Source organism: Bombus pascuorum, chromosome 4 (genome assembly GCF_905332965.1).
Source record: "Bombus pascuorum chromosome 4, iyBomPasc1.1, whole genome shotgun sequence".
In the NCBI taxonomy this organism is placed as follows: Eukaryota; Metazoa; Arthropoda; class Insecta; order Hymenoptera; family Apidae; genus Bombus; species Bombus pascuorum.
The window spans coordinates 3998175-4020620 of record NC_083491.1 but is presented as its reverse complement, the minus strand read 5'-3'; the positions used below and the strand labels follow the sequence as shown (position 1 = coordinate 4020620).

General features: G+C 30.2%; 3 protein-coding genes across 4 annotated transcripts; 2 read left to right on the top strand and 1 right to left on the bottom strand.

The window, feature by feature from the left end:
• Positions 1-55: 55 nt before the first annotated feature.
• LOC132906271 (COP9 signalosome complex subunit 1) lies at positions 56-3635 on the bottom strand. Of its 2 annotated transcripts, none has more exons than XM_060958298.1 (7): positions 3527-3635; positions 2328-2392; positions 1980-2072; positions 735-1856; positions 527-661; positions 384-447; positions 56-325 (listed from the first exon to the last, which is right to left on the bottom strand). In XM_060958298.1, the coding sequence occupies exons 2-6, from the start codon at positions 2352-2354 to the stop codon at positions 391-393; spliced, it is 1434 nt and encodes a 477-aa protein (XP_060814281.1). In that variant the 5' UTR covers positions 2355-2392; positions 3527-3635; the 3' UTR covers positions 56-325; positions 384-390. The 2 variants fall into 2 exon arrangements, with proteins under 2 accessions (XP_060814281.1, XP_060814283.1); XM_060958300.1 differs by lacking the exon at positions 3527-3635 and adding an exon at positions 2455-2582.
• Positions 3461-18111, top strand: LOC132906248 (uncharacterized). Its single transcript, XM_060958254.1, has 4 exons — positions 3461-3607; positions 4449-14500; positions 14581-14820; positions 14901-18111. Exons 2-4 carry the CDS (start codon positions 4535-4537, stop codon positions 14952-14954), a joined length of 10260 nt encoding a protein of 3419 aa, XP_060814237.1. The 5' UTR covers positions 3461-3607; positions 4449-4534; the 3' UTR covers positions 14955-18111.
• Positions 18112-18327: 216 nt separating this feature from the next.
• LOC132906103 (uncharacterized) lies at positions 18328-22357 on the top strand. The gene is made up of 9 exons (XM_060957970.1): positions 18328-18336; positions 18712-19086; positions 19204-19379; positions 19457-19569; positions 19638-20054; positions 20125-20188; positions 20274-20442; positions 20509-20668; positions 20734-22357. Exons 1-9 carry the CDS (start codon positions 18328-18330, stop codon positions 20994-20996), a joined length of 1746 nt encoding a protein of 581 aa, XP_060813953.1. The 3' UTR covers positions 20997-22357.
• Positions 22358-22446: the final 89 nt, after the last annotated feature.

Genomic DNA, 22446 nt, shown 5'->3' with positions numbered 1-22446 from the left:
AAAATAAATATGTATACTATATAAGACAAACGCGGACAGTACAGAAAATAAAACGTTTGTACATGAAAAAAGGTATTCATATATTTATTGATAATAAAGTCTTTAGTGTACATTATATATTATCAAAGATTTGTTCATACGTGTAATTAACACATTTTTGAAAATACTAGCTTTGTTTTTGCTTATAGTGTAATGTATTATATACATATTCCGTAACATCTATCGAAGATTCAAATTCAGTATCAGCATCTCAAATATTTATTAATAATATGTCCAATACGGTATCGAAGTACTTTTTCAAATCTTACTGACCATGGCAGTTCATCTGCATAAATATATTTATCAACCAAAAGGTTAACATAAATCACAGTTCAAATTCTTACCACTGAACTATTGCTTCCAAGTAACTGACATTTCTCCCCCTTGAGTATTATCACGCTGTGGACTCTGTAACAGTATTAAAAAAATATTAACACTTTTTAATTTTTATCCTACCATAAAATTTAAACACAATGAATATAATTACTTTAACTTGAATCTGTTGCTTCAACATTGCGGCCCTTAAGATTAACATGCGCGTACGTCTCTGATATTCTTTTCCAACGCTCATAGATTTTTCGAAAGTTGTACTACGTTGATCGACATCCTTTGCATATAGAATCTAAGTATACATAACAAATCAAATGAAAAAATGATTTTTCATAAAAATATTAACTAGTGATAGCAATAATTACTTTATTATGAGAATCTATACGAGCTTGTATTTGACCATCGAGAATTAATTGCATAAGCTCATCTTCCAATTCTGAAACTGTTCTGTTAAAAGCAGTTGCCATGCGTCTCATATCTGCACTTAAGTATGGACTAAAATATTGTATCAATGCCCTATTCCGAATTTGTGTATATAAAACATTAACGTGTGGTGCTATGTACATATCCAAGAGTATATTATCCTTAATTTCGTCAAGCAATTTTAAGCAGGATGCATATTTTGACTCGTAAAATTTGAAAATGATATCTCTTAACTGTGGTTCCAATTCTAGAAACAACTTAAAGGAACTACTAAAAATGACTTGTTTTTGTAATTCATGCCTGTCAAACGTTGCCAAAGCACAGAGTCCTCCATACAAAGCAACATTTCCAGGAGACAACAATTCAAGGCAATCGCAATGATCCAATGATGCTTGTAAAAAGTGTCTTGCAGCCATTTTGTATTTTCTGGTTGCTAGTTCTGCTAGACCAGCTGCAACTTTTAATTTTGTAACTATAGACTGATTGTTATCTTTGCCATGAACATCAGAAAAATCTGGTGTACTTTCTGCCTTTGTTACATAACTCAGTACATGAGCCCAATTTTGCAAATAAACGGAAACTTTAATAACATTTAAACACATGTTAACAATATGTTTCCCACTAGTGCAATAATCCCTTGCTCTAGAATAACATTTTAAGGCATGGACGAGGTCCCCACAATCTAGATAATGATCCCCTAAATCATCATGACCTCTTCTGATACTTTCTTTAATTGAATTACTTCTATAATTTTTAAGGTCTGTATCAAATTTCTCTAATTTTAAAGCAGCCTTTTTTGAACGTGTTTCAACCCAAGCCTGGTCTAAAGTTAACATATCTTGGGATGTTGACTGTGCTGCAACATCTGGCAGTCCAGGTGTGCCTACAGCTTGCACTAATTTTTTATGTAATATGACATACAAAGAAACATTATATGTTGTCATCACATACGATATAGCCATCTTAAGTGCTTCTATTCTTAACATTGGACAGTGGTCAGCTATGTATATAAGCCTATATAGTTTAGCAAGTCCATTGTAGCTATTGGCATAAACTTCTAAGTCCTGAAAAGAAGTAAAATCAAAAATTCTCATATTTACTTTGTAATATCAGAACTATATGTACAAATTTCTGAAGATCATTAACAACTATCAAAGACAAGAGATTCAAAAGAGAATTATATTTACCAATGTTGGATTTTCCACAATATATGGTTCTTCTTCTGCATTATCATTATCTTCTGCAGGAGCATCAACTTGCATAGGCTCCACAACATTTTGCTACATATAAAAAACATCAACATATATTTTGTACAGAAATAAGTTCCTAATTCGCAATATCGCAAACAATAGAAATATAAAATAGAAAAGATAATAAAATTAAAAATAGATTTTACCAAACTGACATAATAATTGTAATATAAAAAAATACATAACACGAAAACGAACAACATTTGAATTTATCACGATTTTGCTGCCCCTGAAATATTCTATTTACATAAACATTTACATTGTACATTGTTCTAAAATAATTACCTGAACATCGTGAACTTGTAACGGCATGACAAACGTTTTCTTTTATGTAAAATAGCCGAGAAACTCTGAAGCAAAACAAAACTTTATAACAGTAATGTAATGTGCAATAGAGAACCAAGTTATACACATGTATCACGTATAATTGGTGCAGTGCAGGCAACTTGGAGCGATTAAACATTTTCCACTGTCATAATTTTATTTCGACAGATTTTGATTTGCATAAAATTCTGAAATTCGCTGAGGTATGTTACTTTAAATAAATCAATAACACTTAATTATTCTCCAATCTAAAATTGATGTATTTTAATAAATTTTAATTAACCTAAATACTTCACTCTGATTTTGAAACAGTGATATAGTTATTTGAAATAGTTACTATTATGTTACATCGCATTAATAATTCTTTATAACTGCCATAACTCATTTTTTGACATGACTGTGCAACGAACAAGCAACAAAAATTTATGTTCATTAGAAAAAATTTTTTTGGAGCATAGATGAAATGTTTTCGTATAACGAAATTCCTATTCGCGGTCTAAACTTTTAAATACTTATTACGTATTGATTAATCGTAACACGAAACTCTATCTTTTACTGGATCAGATTGAATACTGTATAGATAGAAAATATAAAATAACGAAAGAAAATTCTCCATAACTCGTCGGGAGCACATATATAATTAGTTTCATGACAGTATTTCCAGTGATAATAATAACGTTTTAATGTTTCATTAAAATACATAATATAATATTTTTGTATACTAAATACATTAATTGGTGCTATACATTATAAAATTTATATATATTTACTTATATATTTAGTATTATAATTTATATATTTTACATTAAATTAAATAATATACATTATTTTTTGTATGATTGTTCATTTCCTCCTATTTCATGGAACGTATCTTTCATCGACAAAAACAAAAGCTTGTATTGCGTTTACGCAACGCTAATCGCGCGTATTATTTTCCGTGTTGATTATATATGATCCCGTGAAAAATAATAACCGTTGCTGATAAATACATTATTTCCATTCAGTATGCAAAATACACGTTCACGTGTGTCCAATATTTTAGTAATGGTGAAAATACACCTTTGAACGTTCCAAATATTTTACAGAGAATGCAAAAAGTATGGTGTGTGTGGTCGATACGATCGAACGGTAACGATTAAAATGAAACGTAGCTAAGCTACCTGGTTTCAGAAGACGCGTGATGTCTGTCTAGTAGTCGTGTCCAATATGGCGTATATATTGTGAATTGCATTAACGTGCAGGTAAGATTTGATTGAATTACATCAGACAAATAAATTAAAAAGTGAAAATTTGCACATTTTACAATGTTAATTTTTCAAGTTTCTGCATATTTTCATTAGCACACGATCAAACGGAATATTAACGAAATATTTTTCTTAAAATATGTGAACCTTGTCAACCTTTGCACGTTCAAGGTCCGTTCACTGAAGTATATTTATGATGACAGGTGTGTTGTGTAGATTTTGTGTCCTTTCTATCAAATCACTTTGCGAGAAAGTACGATTTTGAAACAGAAAATTGATTTACTGCGCGATAACGTCCGCCGTTGGCAACTGCCAGTCGGGTCTGAATAGATTACCTCTATAATTGACAAAAATTGGAGCAAAAGTTACGAAAACGAATTTATAAATCGTATCGCCCGATTTTTCTTAGCGATTATTTACGTTAGTTATAAAACTTGAGATTTTAAATAACATTCAAACTGTTTTTGTAATAGCGCATGACAAGTATTTTGACATATTGGTGTACATAACACGAAAATGGAGCAAGTCCGATAAAACTTTTATTTTCAACAGATATAGAAATATGATTTTACTTATCTTTTAATAAGGATAAAATAGATTTAAAAAGTTATATAGATGTATATAAATATAATATAACAAATAAACACAGCACTGTATCAAAACATGTGAGTGCCCTTAATTGATTGATAATTTAATCACTCCTGAAAGTGCAACTTTGTTATTACTACCTTTTAATTTTTTTAATAAACAATGTTTAAAGTAACTTAAGTAAATTGATATAATTCTATGAATAAATATAACTATAAAAAATTTAAAAAGTATAATTTTGTTTCTATAGGTTCTGCTCCTGCCTCTAGTGCAATTATTTTTTGTGGATAAAGGGAATGAGATAAATACTATAAATTTGTAGTAAAACAATGTACAATGAACTACGGTGGGAATATGCCAGATTGGCACCAATATAATGCCTCGCAGACAAATGAAGTCACACCTTCTACACAAAATGTGAATTCTGGCCACCTTTCATATATTCCTGGTGCCAGTCCGCCAACACTAAATGCAATTAGCCTTAGTTCAGAGGGTCTGAACAAGCATCAGAACGATGCAAGTTACAATCCAAGAAACTATCAATCTTTTAACAATGCTTCAAATGGCTCAACCATTCCAAATAACAGCCCTCTTGTATCTATGGTACAAATGCAGAATTGCATTGGTCATTATGGTTCTCCAAATACAAGGAATCCTATGTTAGATAACATAAATGCTTCTGTGGATCCTAGGAACGCTAATATCGGAAATATAAATGATGACATAGGATATAGAAACAACCAAGGACCTTTTAATGGACCTATTGGTCATCTAAATGGAGCAAGCTGCAATTTAAATACATCATCTGGACCTAGAACAGGGCCTGGACCTATCCCTGGACCTAGGACAGGACCTGGACCTGTCCATGGACCTCGAACCAATTCTGGACCAGGAACTGGTCCTATGTTTGGACCTGGTTCTAGGCATGGACCTGCATCGGTATCTGGTTCAAGCTCTGGAGCTGGAAATATGGGACCAAGAAACACTAATGTTGGTCAACTACCACCTTCTGGAAAACCTGTACCACCTTCTTCATTTATCCCTTGTAAAGGAATGTGTTGCAATTCAGATCCAAACATTAGTTACCAGCAGTGGGAAAAATATGGATCATATCAAAATAATGGTTCATACAGAGATAATGTACATCCGTCGAATTATCAGATCGAAAATAGGCAGTTTGGAAATAATTGTAATTTTAGAAAAGATAATCTAGAAAGCAAAGAAGTAATGAGCCCTGTGTTGCCCAATGCATCCACTGTAGATCATAGAAGAAACTTTGCAGATTATAAGTATCACAAGGATCACATAATGCATAGAAATTACTCAACATCTTCGGGAATATTTCACAATTACTCCATGCAAGGTTACAATTATTCTACAGAGCAACAGAAATACCCTTATCCTGTGAAAGAACATACGAAAACAAATAGCATGAATATACAGAATTCAGGAATGCTTAAGCAGCAAGAACAAAATTTCATAGCCCAACAAAAATTCAACAATAAACAATGCCAATATCAAAATGGCAATATGATACCCAAAGGAATGCCTACTGTAAATGTAAACGCAAATATGGTATCCTCTTCTCAAAACTCATACTTCAATTCACAATATCCAAGAAACATTCCGGAAATCTCTCACGAATGCCAAGAAACCACCAATAATACTGCAATGATGAATAAAATGCAGAATACTTTTATGCATAACTCTCCTCCACAGCATCAAGTCTATCAACATAGAATAGCAATGCAAAAATTTTCAATAGAAAATCATCTTAGGGAACTGAGTAGGATACCTGGCTATCAGTCTCATCCCAAATACAAAGAATGTATTCTTAGATATAGAGAAGTATTAAAATTGCAACAATCGTCTGGCTATCAAAATCCAGTTCAACAAACTCCATGTGTAACAACACCGGTAAATACTGCAGTGCCGCCTATTAATTTGCAGTTTGATCAAAATGGTATGTTAATAAATTCCAGTTATCTACCGGATAATTTCTCTAAGGTACAGCATGCACCACCAACTATAGAGCAAGCACCAGAAAATATAGATAAGCAAAATAAAGACCAAGATATTGCCATGGCTAACGAGAAGTGCCAGCAATCGCAGCAACCAGAGCAATTAATAATTCCCCAACAAAATGAACATGTTCCTTCCTCTTGTGCAGAAACGTTTCAGAAACAGAATCAGTTCTCTATACACAAGGACTTTAATCAAAATCAACTAAAAGTACAAACAAGCGAGAGTGACACCTTTAATACTTTAAGTACTAATACTAGCAACGAAACGATGATGCAGCAAAAAGCCTCGAAAGAATTCGCTAATAAACCGGATTTGGACGTAAGACAGTTTTTGGCTAATTGGGACGAAACTGACGACGAAGAGGGAACGACCAACATACCGGACACAATTCTAAGTGAAACAACACCTGTTGTTGTGGTAAGCTATGAAAATATAGATCTTTCATCGAAAACACAACAAGGCTCGGAAGTTCCAAGAAAAAATAGTTTCTGCTCGAACGAAACCTTAGAAAGTAATAAACAAAGTGAAACGAATGTAATAGCAGCCCAAGACTGTTTGACAATATCATATTCCGCATCTGACAATTCTGAGATCGCTAAAACTTCCAAAAGAACGATTGGAGAAGGTGTGGTGAAACCTGGGAGTATCATACACTGCATTAGCAATGGTCCTGACGAAATACCCACAATTCACATAGTAGACAATTTAGAAATAGCAAACATTCTGGGAGCACCTAATGGTCAAGTTATACAAGCTTTAGAGAAGCAAAAGACAATACCATTTTTCAGGGGGCCGAGTAATAATGAAATTGAAGCGATGGCTGTCGAAAATACAGAGCAGCAGAGTAAGAGTAATACTCATATACTGTCTGTTGATTATCCCACATCTTTGGGTGACATGAATAAGAATACAAATATGGAAAATTCTAATATTTCTGAAACGACTACAATTCCAATAAACAACCAGGGATTAAGAGTTTTGTCAACATCAGAAAAAGATAATCTGGATGTTAGTGATAACATCGAACTGAAGAAACAGCATAGTTTTGAAGAATCCCATAATCCCGATGATATTAGTTTACCAGATTTACCAACCTCAGAGTGTACACCAATATCTACTACTCTGAACACTCCTATTCATTCTGACACTGAAGAATCTTCGCAGAACATGGAAGACTTATCAATATCCACAAATATGATAGAAGTAATGCAGAACAGTCCAGTAATTAGTTTTACACAGCTAAACAGCGAGGATAAAGTAAAGAACAGATCCCTTAGTACTTTGGAGTTGGAATTTCAAAAGGAGAACCGTTACAAAAGTAACGAAACCAAGGCTGGACATGCGCAAGAGGAAACTTTGAATAATTTTGAGGTGTCTAACAACTCTAAAGCGAAATCAAATGAAATAATTAAAAATAAGCAGATGAAAAATCTCGGGACCACTACTGTGAGAAAGAAAATATGCTTAGTAGATAGCAAAGAAAATGATGCTAGAGTTTCTGATGCATGTGGTGTTTTAACATCCATGGAGTATGAACTACAGGAAGTTGTTGAAGGGGAGAAGAGATCAGATCTCGACTCTCCCGATTATTCGTACGAAAGGAGACACAAAAACATTAGAAGATCGACGGAAACGGTAAAACCGGGAATAGAGAAAAGTAAGTCGAACAATAACATTGATTCTAATGCAAATTTAAGCCCAACAATATCTGATGATGAGTCACACGCATTGAAAAGTGATAAAGACCTTAGAAGGAAGAAGATAAAGACTTCTATTGTATCTACAAATGCTAGCTGCTCAATGCCTTCTGAACTTGATCTAGATGTCAGAAAAAGAGCAAGAGAAGCAATAACCTGGGAAGAAAAATGCATAGATAAATACTTAGATAGAAATTTGAGTCAAAAGAGAGATGCTGATCATTTGAAACAATCAAAGATTTCTGATACGCGGAAATTAGAAGATTCAAGCTCATCCCAAGGCGGAGAGCATTCTGTGTGCCATATGACTTCTCAATACAAACACTATTCCGCTGCTGTGATAAAGGATAATGTTACTTTAAATAATAAGAGGATGCACGGCACTACAGACAGGATCATGAGTGAGAAATCATCCGAGTTCCCAACCAAGATAAACAATACTAATACCAAAGAACCTTCCGAAGAGACAGAAATTAGGAAACGTGTATCAAGTAAAATAGCTCCAACATTGCAGGAAAACATTCAATCTCAAACTTCTAAGTTACTGCAGAAAGATTTGAAAAGTGTTGATGGAGACGTTACATACACTGCGGAGGAGATGCGTTTGCTAAAAGAGTATAGAAAGAAGAAAGAAAAGTCGTATCAGGTTCACGATACATATAATGATAATAATAAAGATGAAAAATCGAAATGTAAAAGTTATAAACTAGGACACAAGGTATGTTTGGAACAAAATTCTGTATCTCCAATTAGTTTAAATTCAGAGAATCTGATGACACAGGAAGAATCAAAAAGCCACTCATGTTCGAAAAATTTAATAAAAAATGCTGATTTTGATATTCAAGTTGCTAATGTAAACTTGAAAATTAAAGACAGTGATATTGGTAAAGAGTTACTTCTTGGAGACAAAAGCCAAGAACACACAAAAGACCCTCTGGAGGGAATTAAAATTGAAATCAACGTGTCATGTACAGATAGAAACTCGAAGGGACAGGAGCAGAACAAGCGAATATTTTACGACGATCGCAGCCTGTATGAAATTGACGATTCACTTTCCTATTCGAATACATTGGACTGTCAACGTAGATTACACGCTAAGGATCAAGAAGGCAATCCAAAATTACCCGAAAGAGCTCACAGAGTGTTTGAGAAATCCGATGCGGTTGTAGATGTTACAGAAACGAATCAGGGTAAAAGCGAAACGGAGACAAATTTAAGAATAACGCTTAAGAAAGATAGGAGAGCTTCGCTAGAGACAAGCGAGGAAATTAACTCTATCATTTCTAAGGAAACATGCAATTTAATTTCAGATAATCAGTCTTTTAGCAAATCTTCGCGCAACGATGTATTCTGTAAAGATATATCGAAAGCCGAGATAATCGAGGATACTAGTTACGTTATTGATCACATGGATATAATTAAGTCAAAAAGTGCAATATCAAATACTGCCACAGTCGATGCAAATAATAAAGTTAAGGGAAAGAATAAGTTCGAAGACGATAATGAAGATAATTTTATATGTGAAGAAGATAATCAATTGGCAAGGATACAAAAGCAAGGTTCCACGAATTTCGTGAATGTTTCGAATATAATAGAAAAAGAGATAGCAAGTGTATCTCACTCAAAAACTTCTATAAAACTACCAGAAAGCAACTTTATTGAACTCAAAGCCAAGTCATTAAATAATTTGAGTAATTTGGATTTCAAGTTTGGCAAATATTCTGGGATAGAGTTAGATCGTGGTAAACGCATGGATGGGGAATTAGATGAAGAAGAAGATTGTACGGGCAAGTGGAAGAAGCCAAAGATAGATGATATTTTTGAAGACTGCGACATGTTCCAAAGTAGCAGCGGGTATGTAAATCCGATATTCTCGAGCATAGATAAACTAGAGGGCCTCCATACTGTTCCTGTATACACTACCAAAGACGGAAAGATATCCTATAGTCCTAATCGAAGATTCACTTATCATGAATTAATGATGGAGGCTCGTAAACGAGAATCTTACTCCTCTGTGAAAAAGTCCCACTACACGGATACCTGGAATAACTATTACAACTCAAAATTTCGTAAAATGTACAAGAAAAAGCGGCATCATAGTCTTAATGACAAAAAAAAGTATGAATATAAGAATACCAAGTATCTTTATGATAGGAAAAGAAATTATTCGGATGAATTCTATGGTAAAAGTCATGTTAAATATAAAGATTATGTTCACAGCATTAGAAACAATAATGCTATTTGGTCTGATCATTATAAAATGGATAAAATGTATAGCAGCAGCGATTCTGATGAACAGATCATGGATCGCAGTAAAAATCGCGTTGCTGAGGGGAATAATTGTAAGAAAGATCAGATTACAGAGAATAAAAGCATGGCTATCCCTAAACCACAAAACGATGAGGTGTTTATTGATGAATTAGATCTAGAATGTAAAAGTAAAGAGAATGTAACAGATGATCTTTCACATAAAGATAATGGTATGGATTTAGAGGAGACGCAAGCGGTTCAATTTCGAATCCTTGATATTGATAGAAAGAGTGAAAATTGTGTAAGCGCTAATGATAATTGTATAGATAATTGCATATCTCATATGGATTCGGATATTTTGTCAACTTCTTTACAATCGAAACAGAAAAAACAAAATGTTGAAAATAATGTAAATGAATCTTTAATGCTAGATAATTCGGAAATCACGTCAGAAAACTTTCAGACAAATAAAGATAAAAATTCGGACAATGAATGTACGGATCAAATTATTGATAAAGTTGAAACTATAACTACTCTTGAAAATGAAGAGAAGAATGTAGTTCCAAAAAATGAATCACCGATTTCAAAATTGCTTATCAAAGAATCTTTATTGGATAAAGATAAGCAAGTTAGTTTACACGATCTTGAAAAGAAAAAAAATGATGAAAAAATTACTTCAGAAGGAACAGATGCTAAAGAACAGAAAGAAGAAATTGACATAAACTTATCTGATAGTCAAATTTCCCTAGAATCAAAAAATAATCTTGAAAATATAGAAAATACAGAAAGTAATAACAAATCAGAAACTAATCACGTTAGCGTACCAATGTTTGGAACAGATATAATAAAAGAAGTTTCTGAGCTTCAAATAGATTCTAATAATGCATCTAATCAGGTTTCACAAGAATTTTCGTTTTCAAAACGTCCGAAAGTCGCGTTTAATGAAATAATTGAAGAATCTGAGCAGAATATTAGTCAAGAAAATGTCTCAAAATGTGAAGAAGAAACTGTGCAATTTAATAAAGAAGTTGAAATTCCAAGTGAAGATCAAGAACATGAAGAAGATATAAACAAAGTAAAAGAAGCAAATAATGAGGATTTAGAAGATCCAAACAATGATACTCTGTTGAAAGACATTTCTGCAATGAATCAAAAGGAATCTGAATCTCAATCAGTACTGACAAACAAAACAATTGATCAAGAAGATAATACAAAACACATTTCTAGTGAATGTATTGAACATGAAGATAATATTGATGTGAATTCTGACCAAATAAATAACGTAATTACTGAAAAAGAAAGTTCTATTGGTTCCTCAAAAGATGAAATTCATATTGAAAATGAAAATATTACAGAAATTGAATTAAACAGAAATAGAATAGAAATTATCTTATCAAATGACCATATAGAAGAAACTTCAGTGGAACAAGATGTAATAACTGATGGTTTAAAGGATGAAGGTGGATCAAATGATCTGCTGGTTGCCTCTAAACATGAAATGAATTCCAATCAAGATACTTTGGAAGATAAAGGAATACCTGTTCTTAATACATGTTGCTTTATTAAAAACTCTCCAACTGTGGATGCTGAAAACAACGAAGATAAAGCTGAAATAGATGAACAGAAAGATGAGCAAATTCCTATTGAACAAGCCTTTTCCAAAAGCTCGACTCATTCTTCAGATATAGACACGATAGCAATACCCAAGTTGGTTATAAAGAAAACTGACACTTCAAATTCGAAACCAGTGTGCTCACTAGATTACATAGATTCTTCTGAAACCTACAATAGATATGATGCAAAATTATTGTCCGAAGTACGTCCAAAAATACCAAAAGTGATCATAATGAAAAATAGATCACGCTCTGTAACTCCAACAGTCGAAATTTTAGAGAAAACTAAGTCTGATAAAACGCAATCTTTTCTTCCAGAACAAAATGAAGAAAGTATGGATATGGATAACAGTGATTTTGAATCATACACTTTAAAATATGATAATTATGAAAATAAGGTACCTAAGGTGAGGATAAAGTTGGAAGATATATCATCCAAGGACTTAAAAGTATACTTGAAACGTAAGACTATTAAGAAGAGCATTCCAAAAATGAAGATTAAAAAGCTTAAAATGCAAGAGAGTAAAAGAATCAAAATGAAGGAGAGTTCAGAATCAGAAGGTTCTGATTTTGATGAAGATACAAATTTTCATGAGTCGATGTCCAGTGACATAGAAATTGAAAAAACATCAAAATCAAAGATAAAAAGACAAGAAGAAAATAGATCTTTGTCACCAGAAAAAGATAGAGGGAACGATTCGAATATTCCTAGAGTTTCTTCAAAAAAACCTAAAAGAATAAAGGAAGAGGATTCAAAACACACTGCCAAGTATGACAGCAACATAGCAATTAATGATGAATTAAAGAAGAAATTTCCTCAGTGCATCATGGAAAAGATTCCTAAGGTTATAATAAAAAGAACTCAAATTGGCACAGAATTTAAATGCGAAATTAGCAAAAGTAAAAAGACTTCAATCACTGAAACGTCCAAATGGCAACCAAAAGTAAAATTACAAAGATTAAATGTTCTAGATCATATGGTGAAAGATTGGAAGCAATCAAAAGTCACATTAAGTGATAAGTTTGATTTGTCTGCACAAATAAAGGATATTAGCAATGAGGATGTGATTGATGACAATAAAGTAAAATTACCTAGATCTAATTCAGTGTCTAGTTTGTCTCCTGCTAAATGCAAACAGAGAAGATTATCAGACTCTGATTACATGAAAATTAACTCAAAATCAACTACTGAGTTTGATGCTAATTTAAGTAAAACTGATAGTGTGGTTATTTTAAAATCAGATGATAGTGAAAGTAGGAATATTAAGAGAAAAGGAAAGAGAAAATTATTTTCCCAGAGTAGACAAATACATCACAGTCAAAACGATGAAAGTGAGAGTGATATGGGAGAAACTGCAACAAAACATTCCTTTAAAGACATTCTGACAAATGAAGACAATGATATGATGGTTGTGAAGAAGGAATACTCAACTTTTGGGACCAAAGAGAATACACCCCTTATAGAAGATAAATTTCTAGACTCTGTCACTCGTTCACATAATTATAATGATAACAATAGTTCGATAATTAAAGTTGATTCCTCAGATGAAAGTCAAACTACAATAGAAATTTTACCAGCATCACCAGATAATAGCGATGATGAAGTGAAGAACTCTGAATTTAAGAACATTAGTAGAATAGATATGGTGGATGCAATGCCGACTCAATTGGAATTAGAATTGGAACTTATTGACAATAAAAATATATGTTCTGAGGTATTTACATCAAAAATCGACTATGCATCACATTCCAAGAGTAAGTACATTGAAGGATCAACTAAGGCATTCTTCAATGAATTTCAACATGGTTCACAAAATAGTTCTGATCAAAATGAATATACCTTCTCGATGAATAAACAGCAACTGCAAAATCTAGAGAGAAAATCAAATGATAATTTTTATTGTAATGACTTGTTAATTAAAGAAGTACTAGCTGCTAAAGAAACACTGAAGAAATGTTTGACAAAATCTGAAAATGAAGATGCGGAAAGAAAAAAATCACGACATAGGACTGTAGCTGAAAAGAAGCAAGGCTCAAGTTTCACTTTCAAGGATATTGGAAAATCATTAGACAAGTCTGAAAAAGCATGTTCTAATAGTCAAAAAGATAGAGTGAAAGTAAGTGGAAAATCTAGAAGTTCAGAAAAAAAAGCATGCATATCTTCTAGTAAGATGGATATAGAGGAAGTTGAAGAAAGCTGTTCAAAACAAAATGAAATTTATTCCATGGATTGCCCTACAGCTTCTACGTACGAAGATAGCAATGTACTAGAGACAACTACCATTTCTTTGAAGGCTTCTAAAAAATTTGATGAAATAACAGCAAACACATCAGTAAGAAACTCTGGTCTATCAAACAGATATAACAATACAAAAGACTTGCAGAAGGAAAAATCTGTGAAGAAAACTAGCAGTAGCAATGAGAATCAGAAGGATAATGATAATTCAAATGACACAAAAATAAAGGAAGACAACATGCCATTATTAGTGCCAGAGTTTGTTTTAAATTTTGATTCCAGCTCAGATAGAGATAGTTCCAGATCTCCACCTGTAATAACAAATCAAGAAGAGGTTGAACATGTAGTAGAAGATGCAAAATTGATGGAGAACAAAGCGATAAATCAAATGGAGAAGATAGAAGAGAATAAAAAACATTCCTATAAAGACTGTGGAATGACTATTGCTGATATTATAATGCAATTAGCTTATCATGAAAAGGTGAAAATATTTGCATTTCCTTTGATTGCAAAGTTTTTATATAAGCACAAATGAATACTAATTTTAATAGTTTATTACAGGCAACAATAAAGCATAAAAGATATTGTAATTTATGCGAAAGATGGTTTCCTACAACTTCACGACATCGTCGACATTTAGCCGGATACCAACATCGTTATATGGAATCAACACAGCGTAAAAGCATCCACACACTTTTTATTCTGTTCACTGGCAAACCTTGTCCAAGACTTTTGCCAGCAAATGTGATTCGTAATGACTGTTCCATTGGGGAATTGACGCCTTTACAAATTGCTGTTCAGGTACAATTATGCTTCATGTACTATTCGTCTACTGTGAATTTCATATATTTATATAATATCTTGTCAATTACGTTTCATAGGATGTTGCAAAATGTGTTGAATATATACAACAGAATCATAAAACGAAAGAATGATAGCAACAAGTTACTATAAATTACTTTGGCTGCATAGATGCATTTCCTGTGATTAACTATACTGGAACAAATAATGTGAGTACCTTTAAAAAACGTACTATAATGCTAAACACAAAGTTTATTCTGTAATTCTTTTAATCTTAATGGAATTGTACATCTTTAGTATGATTACTACTGTAATCATACTATGTACTATTATAAATATATATATACAAAAGCGATGAAATTAACATCTATGAACTTTGCAACAAAAAAGAGCTTTGTTGATTGATGTTAATTGTTAAGAGTTACTTGAGAAAAAAATTATTTTAAGTAGTTAGATATTTAGCCAAAGATCATAGTAAAAAAAAAGATACATGTGTACGTTAGATTATTTATAGTTTTTGAGGACTACACAGTCTCTTATTTGTACAAATGAAAATATGAGTAATATGATAAGTGAATGTGCTCGTTATAAATCTTTATTTATATCGTGAAAAGACTTATATATACGATGTATAAATACATATATATATATATACACAGACACATATATATATATATTTATTATTCTTGTTTAAAAAAGAATATGGATTCTTGCAATGTTACACAGACCTAAATCTATATATAGTTACATTTATATAAAATTATATATTTGAAACAGGGGCAGTCAAAGTAAAAAATGTCTATACTATATGTTACAAGATAAAATGAACTATGAAATGTTAAAGTGTTCACAATTCGTACATTTCGTACATTTCGTACATTCGTAGACAATGTCAGTGAATGTTAAACAATTTATTTTAAAAAAGGAAGTTAAACAATATGTAAATTCTCCAAAACATTAATTATTATTATTATTATTATTATTACTGTGATTTTAAATCAAATTTTTCTATTCTATTTATCTTTAATAAGTATAAACTAAATCTTTATACAACAATTCTTTTAAAAAAACTATTTATTTAATTGACATAAGCAGTAACATCTCATAGTTCAGTAATCTACATATAATATAAATAATGTTCACTCCCCTGTCATGTGTTTATGTCTGATTCATACCATTTAGGTGTGCCTAATGAGTTATTGTTTATATAAATAACAAAGCTTTTAATTGTTTTTAAATGTTACAAATGTTTTTCTTATTATTCTATTGATATATGATATTGGAAATGGGAAAGATCCTTAAAGAATAAGTTCCTGGTTATAAAGTGGGATGGAATAAATATATTCCTTGTTAAGAGGCTAAAAAACAGCTATTACGCTAATACAGGGTTAACAGACTATATCTACAATTGTCTTATAATTTTGTTCTTTCTGGTTTACGTTCCAAAGAATGAAAATACATTAAAAGTCACTTTATTGAAAAATCTAGTTTAATCATTGAATACAACCAAATAAAAGAAATATATAATATATATATATATATATATATATAAGTCTATCGATTGTTATTCCACTTAATGTTTTGTTTCTCATAAGTTTGTTTTAACTGTTTCATATTTTATTTGCACGAGTGCCTTAAAATACACCTAACAGTATTTGTCGTATCGCGTTATGTATATTATGTACGATTAAACGAAGCTATATATTTCTAATATTCTTGTATAAAATATGCATTATATATGCTGCAATTATGAGAACATTAAAATAAATATACCACTGCATAATAACTATAAATGACATTTCTATAAATATGTACATCATATTTGTTTTATAACTCTTTTACTGTAATTGTAATAAAAAAGTATCTAAACAGTGGGTAGTATCCCTTGAATATCTTCACAGGTATATAAAATAAGTATAATATAGTGGTATAAATTAAGAAAAATGTTCTCATGATTGAAGTTTTGTTATGCAAATATTTTATGATATCATTGTGTGTTCTATGTGCCTAAATTTTAAGAAATTTATATTCATCTAAAGTTCAAATATGCATAATATTACTTATACATATACATTTAATATAATATAAATATGCATCACTTGTATATTATACGAAGAAAAAAGGTTTGAAAGTTTTTATAAATAAAGAAAAATTATATCAGTTTGATGTATGTTGTACCTCACAAAAATTGTTTTGAGTGTTTAATTGTGGCTATAAGATATCCAAGTAAATTATGTACATCCAAAATATAAATATGTATAACAACTTGTATCGTATGATATCATAATTCATTAGATTTGAATCTTATAGTTTCTCCATTTAAATTTGACTATGTTATATTAATTAAAGAAACAAGATATTCTTAAAAAATAAAATTACATCTAGTATATGCTTCATTTAGATGAGCAGTGGTTTTTTAGGAAAATTCTATTATTGACTTCCAATAATGTAAATTATTATAAGATTGCACCGACTCAAATATTTTCAGTTAGAGAAATTTATATTACAAAAAACCTTCTTTTATTTTCTAATTTAGGTTATTCAATTTAAGAATTGAAAATTTTTATGTAAACACACGAATTAAGAATCAGTTTGTAAATCAAATTAATTAATAGAGATGGGTCCATACAAACATTTATTAACTAATAAAAAATATTTTCGTAAGTCAATATTATTAACACCCATCTACTTATGATTTATAATTCTTTTATATTTTTAAACATTTAAATCATCACATATAATGACATCATTCAAATGGGGCAGATCTGTATAGAAAAATAAGTGCAATTGTATATTTTTACAAAGCTTACAACTGATAATTCCATATAAAAATACTAACTTTTAAAATGGTTGTTAGCTGTGCAATTCTAAATCAGATAAATCATTTATACAGTTCTGCTAATTTTATACACAATGTGTGATTAACATAGAATAATTGTGTGGCATAAATTACAATAATTGTAAGCGTGTTTTAGATTTGTAGCACTTTTTTCAATTTTAATATTTCAAAAAAATGATAATTTAATATTTCTATAAATTTTGAAGAAATCTGAAGAGGTGAAATTTATTGAAAAGTTTTAAATATTACGTAAATATTTTGAAAAGTACTATAGAAATGTTACATATCTAAACACTAAAACCATTCCATAGTTAAAATAAGAGGTTTAGTTAATAGAAATAAGAACTGTATGAATCAATAGATTATTTTCTGTTAATGTACTTAGGCTACAGAAGTGTATGCAAAACTCTAGTTAATATATTAAAGAAACAATAAATAATAAGAATTACCATGTATGGTGTCTGTTCCTTAATCACGTGTATACCCTTTAACTTCTCTTTATCCTTACATATGTATACATATATCTATTTTTCACATATATAGATGGTACAACTGTACGATTATCGCAATGTATTATTTATGGAAATTAAAATTTATAAGTTTACGCTAATCACAATTCTTTCTCTCACATTTGAACCGTTTTGATTATACTTACAAAAAATTCAAAAATGAATTCAGTAAATTTATATAGTAAGGACATCTATAATTTTTCTACTAAATTTATAATATAAATTATTGTCTATAGTTGGTATCGTAGGAATTGTTGGCGAATTTAATTTTGTCATTTAATGTAAATAAATAAAACGAATAAAATTTATATATATATTTGACTGATCGAATTCATTTATTTTTTCAATGAGCAATCTAGTTGTTTATTGTAGATTAAAATATTTGATTCTTACAGTTTGAAAAATGATTTTAAATTTTATAAAAATATATTAATATAGTTCATAATATCTAAATTATATTTTAAACTTTTATTAGATATTTTTAAATATTTCTATTACGTATTTAATTAATAATTTCGATGTTATCCTTGGGCAGTTGACTAGTTTAATCGGATAATATATAAAGTTATTGATCAAATTCGAAAGACGGATAAGCATGCGCGTTTTTCTTACTATGTAAATGGCAAGAGGATGATGTTTTACAAAGATTTGCAAGTGCTTTTCCATTTTTTTACTGTTTTGTTATACGTTTCTGGTGAAACATTAATGAGGAGAAATGAAAAACGTATCAGCCTTAGAAACAGCTATCAGATGTGCCTCGACACTTTTAAGATTCACGAAGATAAAATTATTCGAACGCAGGAATCCTTAGACATGGGTGCTAAATTTTTGAAGGAATTTGAGTTTAATTCTAGAGAAGAATGTTTAAAATTCTGCTGTGATACAGAAGATTGTGACGTGTTTATTTTTGAAGAGAAGGTATAGATAATTTCATACAAAATAAATAAGCAAATAATAAAAATATGATTTCTTTTTATTTCAACAAATAAATGATTTATATTTCACTAATAATAAAATAAATTGAATACCATACAGAAGCCTGGAAGTTGTTATCTTTTTCAATGTGGTCCATTGCATGACTTCAAATGTAAATTTACAAGTCACGCTAACTATAGTAGTGCAATTCGTAGTAGCTATAATACACAAAGCAATTCACAACTGGAGAAGGAAAGTACGATTTCTCAACAAGAACATGAATTGAAATCTCTTAGGTATGCAACCATTATTTTAATATTTATCATATTTTGATGATAAAACAATAATATACATATTTTTTATTTATATGAAGGAAATTAGCAGACCCAGCACCAGCAAAATATTCTTTCACAGAATCCCCCATGAAATTAATTGTAACATTGGCACCAAAATTATCATTAACAACGTCCCCACCTATCAAACAGGGTATATACAAATTAAAGTTTTGTGTTTTTAATTCAACAAGACAAATGTATAATAATATATGTTTGTAGTTTGTACTAAAAACCAATATGAATGCAGCTTATCTGGAGATTGTATAGCAATATATAATGTATGCGATGGTATACCACAATGTACTGATGGATCTGATGAAGCAATAGATGTATGTCCCACAGAAAAATCAACAAGTTTCCCTTCTATAGCCCAAGGAGTTCAACCTCCACTACCATATCAACAAATGGTTGATCGACATAAACCCTATGCTCCACTATATCCTCATGTTTCAGAAGTTAATTCTTGGAAATTGCCTAATTTAGCTCAGCAAATGATTCCACCTCAGCTACTTCTATATCCAGCTCGTCAAATGGAAGGTGCTCCAGGGTATCAATGGGATTATCAACCCATATATGATCGAAATAAAGCCATTTATAATTCTTATCACGAACAAAGCAATCTAAACCCTTCTGAACGTAAGTAGTATAATTGTAAAAGTTCATTTTATGAGTGAAGTGGAAGTGCTTTAATTTGTTTCATTTTTAGAGGATCAGTCACATATTTTCAATCATAAGGGATTGGGTGTAATAGGAGAAAAAGAATCAGATGGGTAAGGCATCAAATTCTAATTCTAAAGAAGACATTAAGCAATAGAAATATTAAAGTAGTTATATTTAATCTTGAATTATTTTAAGTGGTACATATATGGATGCAAAATATCCATACAAAACATCATATTTCCTATCATCAAATAGGCAAAATAATCAGGTTTATCTGTCTCCATCTCCAATATCGAATGTGCAACAGAAACAAATAATGGAAACAGAAAAGGATGTTATTATTACAACAACACCTGCTTGTGATGTATGTGTATTCTATGATTTCTAATTTCATTGCAATATTAACATTATATTATTTTTTTTCTTTCAGACATCACATGAACAAAAAGATGTTTCATTAAAAAGTCAAGAAATCGGAAAAATCGCTCAACAAGGGGAGAAACATATAGTACATGGAAAAGAAATTAGTCAGAATATGTTAAAAAATGAAACTCTGAAATTTAGTCATATTCAAACAAAGGAAACAAAAGGTGCGTTATTAAATAATATTATTTTTGTTCAATGTTTTATTATAATTTAAATATATTCATTTTAGAACATAAAAGTGTAATAGTTATAAAACATCATAGCAGAGAGCATGGAAGAAATACCTTAATGGCAGAGCACTTGAAACAAGCAAATGAAAATGAAGTTCTGAGACCCAGGGGAGCAGTCATATCGTTGGCTTTAGGACTTACAATAACAGCTATTACAGCTACATTAATTGCTTGCCGATTACGAGTTGTCCGAAGACGTGGAAGACGGCACGGACTATATGCTCATGATGCGGATTATTTAGTAAATGGAATGTATCTTTAAGTGAGTATACGAATTTCTTTAGTCAAAGGAATGTAGTGATTTTCATACTATTTTAAGTAACAACACAAGAAAAAATGTTTTGTCTTAGTAGTCTGATTTTAAAACTAATTAAAAAATGAAAATGTTTTGATTCATATTCATTTTATATTTGTGAAATTTGTTTCATCATCTTATGTGCGATAGGTATTGTGTGAAAGTAATTGTATTAAATTTGTGAAAATTTGCTATAAAATTATATTTTTTAAGTATTTTATAAAATAAATTTTTGCTCGAGTAACTTACATTTATCAAATTAATATCTTAATTTGTACAATAATATTTGATTTTTAAAAAATATTGACAATATAAAAAGAAATTAAGAATTTTCGAATAGAATGAATTCTATGATAAAGCGCAACACGAAAATTTACTGTATAATTTGAAAAGGCTTTAATAGATTTAACGGTGAAACTGTACACAAGCGAATGTAATACACATGTATCTTTAATTCAGTGCAGCTGTGTTTGAGAAAAGAGAAAACTACCAGCTTATAACAAAATTATATTTATATATAACTTTTACAATCATACAATACAAAGGTATATACGATTCTTAATAATAGAATCACTGTTTCCAAGATTATAGTAACTAGCTATTCTAAAAAAATTGTTACTATGTCGTTTTTATACCTCAATTGTATCAAAAAAGAAGCTAGGTACCAAAGTATTTCTTCAAAGTACTTACATATCTCTAAAAGGGATTGTTCTTATTTCACATGAATGTTTCTAAATACAGAATACATGTAGTATATACATAAATTCGATTAATTTGTGCTGTTGGATACAGTGGAAATATATAAAAATTGCTATATCATTACAATTGTATAATATGTGTAGAATTTTTCATACTTAGTAATTTTATTTGTATAAATACTACAACATTATTAGTCTAACCAAACCCAACAATTTATATAAAATATGAACAAAATAATGGAAGCATTTAAATTATTAATACTTCTGCTACTTAACTAACAATAAGATAGCTAGAAATTTGAAAAAGAATCTATATTAAAGAAAATTGTTCTTATATCTTTTTACATTAGAATTTTATGGATTAGAATTAATCTCTAATATAATTTTCATGTAAAAAAATAATTACATTTTATTAAAAAACCAATTTCTAATGTATAACAAGGGCATATACTAAATTCTGTTACAGCAAATAGAATTGTATTTGATTAAATTATACATAATGTTTCTCTCCAATATATATTTCATCAGTTGTATTTCTGATACTCCAATCACTTTGTATATAAAAAGAGACAGTATTACTTGTTCAAATATGAATATTATATAATTGAAACAAATTTATATTTTCGTTAATCCGTATATATTTATTTAAAAAAATTATTTTAATTATTTTTTATTCAAAAAAATATTAATAGAATAGAAATAATTTCAATTATATGCAA